General features: G+C 46.4%; 1 protein-coding gene across 1 annotated transcript; it reads right to left on the bottom strand.

Moving 5' to 3' along the window:
• Nucleotides 1-1,282: 1,282 nt before the first annotated feature.
• On the bottom strand, nt 1,283-7,957 carry LOC123069679 (ATP-dependent Clp protease proteolytic subunit-related protein 4, chloroplastic). Its single transcript, XM_044492603.1, has 7 exons — nt 7,685-7,957; nt 7,386-7,589; nt 6,883-6,938; nt 3,333-3,459; nt 2,836-2,913; nt 1,631-1,744; nt 1,283-1,542 (listed from the first exon to the last, which is right to left on the bottom strand). Exons 1-7 carry the CDS (start codon nt 7,892-7,894, stop codon nt 1,474-1,476), a joined length of 858 nt encoding a protein of 285 aa, XP_044348538.1. The 5' UTR covers nt 7,895-7,957; the 3' UTR covers nt 1,283-1,473.
• Nucleotides 7,958-8,941: the final 984 nt, after the last annotated feature.

Raw genomic sequence — 8,941 nt, 5'->3', positions numbered from 1 at the left:
AACTCCCCCTGGACGGCGTTGTTGTAGATGATTGAAGGAGCCATCAAGCCTTATGGTGGCGACATAGTGGAACTCTCAATGAAAGCACCAGTGTCGGTGTCAAAATCGGCGGATCTCCCGAACTATGCGTCTAAGGCTAATGGTAACAGGAGGCGGGGGACACAATGTTTACCCAGTTTCGGGCCCTCTCGATGGAGGTAATACCCTACTTCCTGCTTGATTGATCTTGATGATATGAGTATTACAAGAGTAGATTTACCACGAAATCGTAGAGGCTAAACCCTAGAAGCTAGCCTATGATTATGATTGTTCTTGTCCTACGGACTAAACCCTCCGGTTTATATAGACACCGGAGGGGGCTAGGGTTACACAAAGTCGGTTACAGAAAAAGGAATCTTCGTATCCGAATCGCCAAGCTTGCCTTCCACACAAAGAAGAGTCCCATCCGGACACGGGACGAAGTCTTCTATCTTGTATCTTCATAGCCCAACAGTCCGGCATACGTATACAGTCCGGTTGTTCGAGGACCCCCTAATCCAAGACTCCCTCACACCCACACCATGGCCAGGAGGAGGGGGTCGCGCCGGGAGAGTCCCCGCTGCCACGGACACTGCCCGGGCTTTGCCCGGCAGCGGCCCACAGTGGCGGCGAGGTGGAGGGGAGCGACGAGGGGAGGCCGGCGGCGCAAAAAACAGGGTTTCCCCATGTCTCCCCGAGAGGGACGCCAGGGTCAGGAGAAAGTACCCAAAACCTAACACGACCATGACAGGAGTGATTCCTGTGCACCCCAATATCATAGTATTAGAGAAGTTGGGAACCGGAGCAAAGTATAGATGCTCCGGTGCCAAATTTGTCCGAGCGTAAATAAATTATGGTGGGAGCGTGGATAGTTTGAGTAGAATTATGATGGTAGAGGTGAGAGCATTTATCTTTCTTTTACCAATGATGTGTCCCATCTACTCCCTGGGAAGGGAGTAGTTGACATTTGGCATTGACTAGATCGGAGAGAAAATGACAAGTTAGCACTAATGTTAAATGCTAATGATGTTGGCAAATTTGACATCGTAATCGTAAACATTGTGGGTGGAAGCCATAATGCTGAGAGGCTCGGCTCGCTATAGTTGAGCTCAGCGACTTTTTCCATGTGGAATTTTTCATTGCCATATCGCAAAGTTTTTGTCCTATGTTTAAGTTAAACTCCCTGACGTGAATAAGTTTTAATCATAGCTACGGTCAATATGGGGAGGAGGGAGTACATGTCTACGACACAGAGAAACAAGACTGAAAGTGAAACCATTTGGAATCACAGCTCAAGGAACCAGATCGACCCAACCATAGAAACAAGAGCATTACTGAGCCACGAAATCAAAACGGCAATCCCGTAGCAGAACTCCCCAGCCTAACACTTCTGCATTGCATTTGCCTATCCAAAAATCTTGCTACAAAAATACGCCTACGTGTAACACCCCATTGTTAAATTAATTCTTTCTTGACTTCAGACACGAGGCCGGCGTCTGTTTGGCTTTTCACATTGTGCAGCACCTGTAGAATTGCAATGTCGTTACAATGATGAGTTGCTGTTAAAACAGGTTCATTTTGCTCGCAATGGGTGGAATTCGTGAGAGCATACCTTGTCAATGATACCGTAATCCACTGCCTCGCTTGGGCTGAAGTATTTAGGCCGCCTGATGTCTCGAGCAATCTCTTCCATTGGTTTACCAATGTGTCTTGACAGCAGCTTAACCTGAACAGCACAAAGAAGAGTCCGACAACTCATTATACCAAACCAATGGCCTCGAATAATTGGATCTCCCTTCACTCTTCGTGGTCAATTAGTGTGATCTATGTATCGTGGATGAAAACAGTGCAAACAAACATCTTCCAAGTCCCAAGGTTTTATCATCATTTCAGTACAAAATAGTAAGACCATATGAGGCCACACCATACTTATGCAAAGCAACTACTCCCTCCGTTTCTAAATATAAGACCTTTTAGAGTTTTCAATAGGGACTACATACAGATGTATAGACATATTTTAGAGTGTAGATTCACTCATTTTGCTCCGTATGTAGTCCATACTGAAATCTCTAAAAAGACTTATATTTAGGAACGGAGGGAGTAAATTGTTGCCAACATCAGGTATTTTCCAGTAAATTTGCATGTGACCATGCTTTTTTTTACATGGATCGCTGTTGGAATGACTAAATATTGAGATGTCACTATCATTTCCCAGGACAGGAAGCAAAAATATAACCATAAACTGATATTTCTACATCCCTGTATGGACAATATGCCTGATTTTCTTCTATTCCTAGAAAAATGCTTATTTTTCAGGATCCAGGGCCCTCTAGACAAACAGGGATCCCCTACGACAGCAACCATTGTCCTCTCCCCGAAGTCATGAGCCTATATTTCCATAGCATGTGGACACCCTAGAGATTTTTCTAAAATATGCAGGTTGTAGTGCTAATGAAAGATTATCAAATATTTAATTGTGTTTTCCTGAGAGCTCATTCAAGCCAGGAACTATGAATGAGATTGATATAAGGAATGCTACACAGGGAACTAGTGTATACTTCATGTGTTGTGACTGTGGCAAGCTCTATTATTTCTAAATAATAGAGCGGATGTTGTAAAACAAAATCCTTACTGCCGCTGCTATTGATTATCAAAAAACAAAGAATTGAAGAAAATAGGAGTCTAGAATTGCACAAGTTGGTATGAGTCCGTGGTAACTAGAATAATATGAACATGTTAACGGTAAATAATGCTGAATTAGTTTGACTTCAAAACTGAGGTTATCAGCTCTTTCTTTGCGGAAGGAGTGAAAAGTACCATTTCTATCTTCACATTTCGTATTTCCTTTCTCGCTATGTCAACATCTGTTGCCTGACCTTGAAATCGACCAATTGGCTGCACATTGCAGGTCAGAAGAGTAAGATAATCTGGCCTCATATTTATAAACAAGAATAAGGATCTTGTACACAGCTAAGTGTGTTAACAAAAGAAGTATCGGCGTGTTTTTTGGTGCCCAAGCAAACTAAGCCAATATTTTAGCTATCAATTTTTTTCAGAAGAGCTATCGAAAAATTTGGTCGGACATGCTTTGGCCAACATTGCCAAGAAAATGCATTGGAATCCGATGAAGGGGCATGTGAATTCCAACACGGCAGAGAATGGCAATATCCATACCCTGTGTGCATGGACGTACCACAATCAAAAAAGGATATAATACGATATTCTGCCGTCATCATCTAACTACTCGTGTGCAGTATAACCATCTAAGATAGAAATTATATGTTATCTCTATCAACAAAAGGAAGAGAAATAACCTGCTTCATCATTATCGTCGATGATGGAAGTGCGGCACGGTTACCTTTAGCACCAGCAGCCAAGAGTAAAGCAGCTTCTCCCCATGCATTGCCAATACAGAGTGTGAAAATTGGAATTTTGACATACCTGCATTTGGTGAATACATATAAGACGGCATTGCAGAAGTATTGCTGGAATTGCTAGGATACATGCATATCTTTAGACATGATTAAGAACTGAGAATATCTTTTTGGATGAGGGAACAAGGCATTGACAATGGCTCTTAAAATAATGGAAGTCTTAAAAAAAAGTTAGCAATAGAATAGTACAGCTAGTAAAACCTTGCACGCTAAAGACCTTTTGATCCAAAGAACTTCCATAGAAATTTTAGAGGATCTTAATCCTTAAGAAATTTTCCTATGTTTGTTGATTTGTAGGATTGTAATCCATATGAATTTCTCGATGGGCTTTCTCCACTCTATTTCATAGGAAAATTTGTGTTGACTCATACATCTTGGAAAAAATCCTATGACAAATAGGCAAGATGCCCGGTCAAAACAAAAACTTAAGCAAGATGCATTCAATTGCAATCATATGGTTTTCCTACTCCTGCGTCTATGGAATTCTACAGATCAAAAAGGCCCTACCAATTGATGGAAAACACACTAATTGGACTATTCTACTATGTAACCTTAGAGAGCATGCAGTCAAACTTTTCCTAACTTGGGGCAACCCAGTGCACGTAGCTCCCGCTTGCGCAGGGTCTGGGGAAGGGTCCGACCACTTTGGGTCTTTTGTACGCAGCCTTTCCCTACATTTCTACAAAGGCTGTTTTCATGGTCACAAGGCAACAGCTTCACCGATGCGCCAACGCAACTTTCCTAACTTTGAAGAACAAAATATGTAAATTATTGAGATTGTCGATATGAAAATAGTAACAGTATATTCACCATATTGAATCTCCCACACAAAAAATAACCATATTAAACATTTTTTATTTTTTAGAGAAGGAGGTTAAACCCCCGGCCTCTGCATCAATCGATGCATGCAGCCATCTTTATTAATTATTCCACAAAGGACTCACAAGAACATACATCAATCCACCCGAAGCCACCACTCACACCTGCACACTCGATAATGTGGAGTGCTCTCACTCCCCATATCTAAAACCGGTGTCGTCGCCGATCCATCCACATAACGTATCGGGGCCAACATCCGGTGCAGCCTACCTAAAGCGCACACCACATGCACACGTTTTAGGAGCCGCCATCATCATCGGACCACTGATCCATCTTCAGGAGAGATCCGCATCATCCTTGCCAATCCGGACATCCGTTGACGCCACCACGGCGCCCAATGGCGCCACCGCCCTGCGCTCGTCCGTCCAGACACGAAGACTCTGAAAGACCTGTCGTGCGTAGCACCTGCCAAGCAGGCATGACTCAGAGTAGCACCTGTCGGCCAGGCATGACTTGACAGCTCCACCGAAGCTTCGTGCAAGAGGAAGCCGCTCCACCTCCTGTCCCTGTCTTCCAGCGCTGCTCCACAAACGATGCTCCCAAGAGAGAAACGGCACCATAGTACCTCCATCGTCCGATCTGGAAGACCAGATCCTAGGGTTTCCCCCGAAGCAGCACAAGTGGGTCGACAACAGTTACACAACGCTGACTTCATCGAGGTAACGGCGCAAAACGTCGCCATCGCCCGCCAACGGCTCGGTTTTCACCGGCAACTGTCTCCCTGACTCGTAGTCGGGACTAGATGACGAATCTGGAGATCCAACCACCCAGCCGCGGGCCGATCACCTCTGGCGGAAGAGATGACCACCACCGCTGGCTGCACCGGCCAGAACAGATCTGACCGGAGGTGCCGCCGACGCCACCACCAGGCCCTCCATGCTGCCGCCGCCGCCAATCCAAAGGCAGATGGCGCGCCGCCGCCACGCCCGTTGCCGGCGCCGTAGATCGGATCGGGCACGCCTCCATACGAATCGGGGCTCCGCACAACCCCAGAGACGCGGGAGAGAGGTGATGTCCTCCGCCACCGCCGTCGGCCCCCGGGCTTAGACCGGCGGCGTCCCCCGGCGGCGACGGGGGGAGGGGAGGAGGGAGTGCGGGCTGGCGGCGGCTAGTTTTTTTGGCGCCACCTGAGTCGCCCTAGCGGGAGGCTAAGGCGAATGTGCCTGTGATAATATTCTTATAGCCGTCTAGAAACATTTCCATATAAATCAGTCGCCAAGGATGCGTCTTGGAGGCTGTCGTGTGTCCAAATCATTATATATTTGTGAAGCAAGGGAGTGCTGGCATGGCTTTGGCATGCACAGAGCCACGGATCATAACAATGGCTGAATATGTATGCACAGTTTGTCCCAAACAATTACCCTATATTAATAATCACGCAGAATGGGAGAAGTGACCTAGTATTTGATCCAAAAAAGATAGTATTTGTCCCAAACAATTACCCTTTTCCAAAAAAAAAAAAGATAGTGTCAGTCCATAACACAGTTCAAGTTGATCAGAGGTGAATTGGGTGCAATTGATGAGTTAGAAATAAGGAGTTGGGGGTTGTGACTCGGTTAAGGTCTTAGGGGAGAGATAGTGTGATCATGCGCTAGTCAGGAGGGAGCATCAAGTGCGTCGTTTTATCCTCTCTTCTATGTCAACTCTAGGCTCTTGCACACTAGGGGTCAAGGTCAGATTATTTGGGGCTTGTTCCACCAGACACCAGTGACAACCAGTCTTCCACATCGAACAACCCTGCGGAGAACATGGGCAGAAATATGGAAGTTACGAAGATGAGGGTAAACTATGTGGGAAATAATCATAACGCTCTTCTACACTATGTTTTAACACTCCTACAAAATGCTCCTCATGAATAGTAAAGAACATTTGTGAGTAAGCCGAGCCAGACGCAGTTGTCGTTCCCCCACTGGCTCGAAAAAAGGGGACAAGTTGGAGAAATATTATTGTTGTTTGATGAAGGTTTGAATACAAAAAATCTGCATGTGTTCACATCTGATATCATTTATTGCACTACACAGCGTAGAAATAGTCCACCTGACTAATGATTATGAAGGCAAAGGCAAAATCGCTCTAAACTTCATCTACAGTAACAGTAAGTTCATATTTGTGACTATCGATAATTCTATATGTAACCTAAAGGGCGATGGTTCCAAATTTTACCAACAAAATGCAATTAATGAGGTCCTGCAGTATTCATACCTTCAGCTTGTCAAAAACAACATTTGCACATTTCATATGAAGAAAGACCTAGCAGCTCCCTCCGTCCCATAATGTAAGACGTTTTTTGCCACTACACTAGTGGCAAAAAACGTCTTACATTATGGGACGGAGGGAGTAGTATAGAAGTCATGATCGGTTAAAAAAGCACAAAGCAACAACAAGAGGGATGTAATCTAGAGGAATTAGTTACAGAAAAAGGTACTCTCTCCGATCCAAAATAAGTGTCGTAGTTTTAGTTCAGACGAAAACCACAACACTTATTTCGGAACAAAGGGAGTACATGCGTAAAAAGAGGTGAGCATGGGGAAGAACGTAGGCAGGAATTAACCTCATAGCATCATATACAGCAAAAGCTTCCGTCTCGTAACCCAATTTCTCGCCATTCTAAATAAGGAGATAAATGTATTAGTGCAATCTGAAGACCTAAAATAGAACAAAATTCTGGTAGTACATTGGAGATTATTGAGTTGTTATAGATAATGTGCTGCAAGAAAAAAGAGAACTTAACAAACTGTAGGTGGAAGATATAAGCAAATTTTCATTTTCTAGATCATTATAACTTCCGAAGTCTGACCTCTCTATGATCATTTTCAACAAAATATGCATAACTGCATGCTACCTGAATCATCCAGCGACTAGTAAAAGAAGTTGAACGGGCTAACATATTATGCTAATCGGGTATTAAAGATCCACATACTCCACAGGCTACCCTCAATTGAGGTGCATTTCATACCTAAGCATTAACTATCAAGGCTAGAAGGAGGTTTCGGAGACACGCTCATTTCTGTAGCAACAATCATATGTAGCAATAGGTGGAGCAGAAGCGCCGACCTTGGTAGTGCCGGTGGAGTTGATGTACATGTAGATGGGTTTCTCCGCGTCCTCGTACTGAAGGTAGAGGAACTCGGCTAGCATGAGCTCCGTCACCGACGGCACGAGGCACATCCCCAGGTACACGATCCTGTTCTTGTAAAGGAACGAGGCCAAATCTGGCGGCGGCTGCTCAAACGCTGTTCCCCTCAGGAACGGGATAACCTGCCAAGCAAGAAGACGGCAATCACTTTACCCAGCTGGATGAGCCATGGTGCAGATTCAGCCAGGAAGCAGCGATGAAGTGCAGCTCCTCGTACCATCGCGACGACATCCCTGGTGCCGCGGCCACCGGCGGGGTCCGGGTGGGGGATCAGGAAGCGCTGCTTGGGGGTGGCGGCGACGAAGGCGGGGGAGGCAGCGAGCGCGCGCGGACGGGCGGCGAGGCGGAGGCGGGAGGAGGGGGAGGAGGGGAGGGCGGTGGGAGGGGAGAAGAGGGCGCGGGCGTCGAGGGCGGCGACCGCCTCCATGGCGTAGCAGTTTGGGGGAGCGAGCTGAGCTGAGCTGAGGAGGAGCGAAGCAGGCACGGTCCGAGAGCGGATAAGCCCCGGCGGTCGGGGGCCTTTTTCACTATTATGACCCTTTCAGCAAACTTGGTCACAAAATGAACTCGACATGAAAGTATTTCACGATCTGACCTTTTTTAGCAACGCCATAGCCCGCGGCGTTTCTACCCAACATAGCAACGCCCAGGTAGCTAGCGCTTCTGTCCAACAAAGAAACGCCGAGGTAGCTCGCGTTTCGGACCATGTAAGAAACGCCATAGGCGTTGGCGTTTCTGACCAAGAAACAAACGCCATACGTCTTGGCGTTGCGGCCCTGATTACCGAGTAGTGTCTTGCCTTGGCGTTTTTAAGAAGGCCGGAAACGCCGCTAGCCTTGGCGTTTCTGGCCCGACGTCTCTGGCAGCTGAGGAGGAAGACCCTGACGAGGCAGCGAGTGGGTTGGGTGCTAGCGAAGAAATGCCAAGGCCTATGGCGTTTCTCACCTGGTCCGAAACGCGAGCTACCTCGGCGTTTCTTTGTTGGATGGAAGTGCTAGCTACCTCGGCGTTGCTATGTTGGGCAGAAACGCCGCGGGCTATGGCGTTTCTAAAAAGGTTAGATCGTGAAATACTTTCATATCGAGTTCACTTTATGACAAAGTTTGCTAAAAGGGTTAAAATAGTGATTTCGGCCGCGGTCGGGGGCTTGGTTCGGGCCGACGGCTACATTGGGCATAGGGAAAATCGGCTATTTGCACTTTGAACATGCGGCTTTGCAAAAATGCCGCTCTTAATATGGGCTTTGCGAGTAGAGTACCATGTCATTTCCTTCCCCTTATTCTTTTTCTTTTATTTTTTCATTTACACGCACATGAAAGGACTAGACTACCCCTGACTCGTCCAACTTTATCTATTCCCGTTGCTTGGTGTGGTAGGAATGCTTCAACGCGGGCTCTCGCCGCCATAGCTCATCCACGCCTTCGCACGCCTCCGAAGCTCGTCATTGCATGCTCGCTCATGATTGCGTCCGGCC

The sequence above is a fragment of the Triticum aestivum genome, chromosome 3B (assembly GCF_018294505.1).
Source record: "Triticum aestivum cultivar Chinese Spring chromosome 3B, IWGSC CS RefSeq v2.1, whole genome shotgun sequence".
Classification (NCBI taxonomy): domain Eukaryota; kingdom Viridiplantae; phylum Streptophyta; class Magnoliopsida; order Poales; family Poaceae; genus Triticum; species Triticum aestivum.
The sequence above is the reverse complement of the archived record's forward strand: the minus strand, read 5'-3'. Positions and strand labels throughout refer to the sequence as shown.

What these genes read in the sequence shown, in the direction of transcription:
- LOC123069679 (XM_044492603.1), bottom strand. Translation starts at nt 7,894, where the DNA reads ATGGAGGCGGTCGCCGCCCTCGACGCCCGCGCCCTCTTCTCCCCTCCC. An exon ending in CCAGGGATGTCGTCGCGATG is followed by an intron (nt 7,590 to 7,684) that starts GTACGAGGAGCT and finishes CTTGCTTGGCAG; the next exon opens with GTTATCCCGTTCCTGAGGGG. An exon ending in ATTACGGTATCATTGACAAG is followed by an intron (nt 1,543 to 1,630) that starts GTATGCTCTCAC and finishes GCAATTCTACAG; the next exon opens with GTGCTGCACAATGTGAAAAG.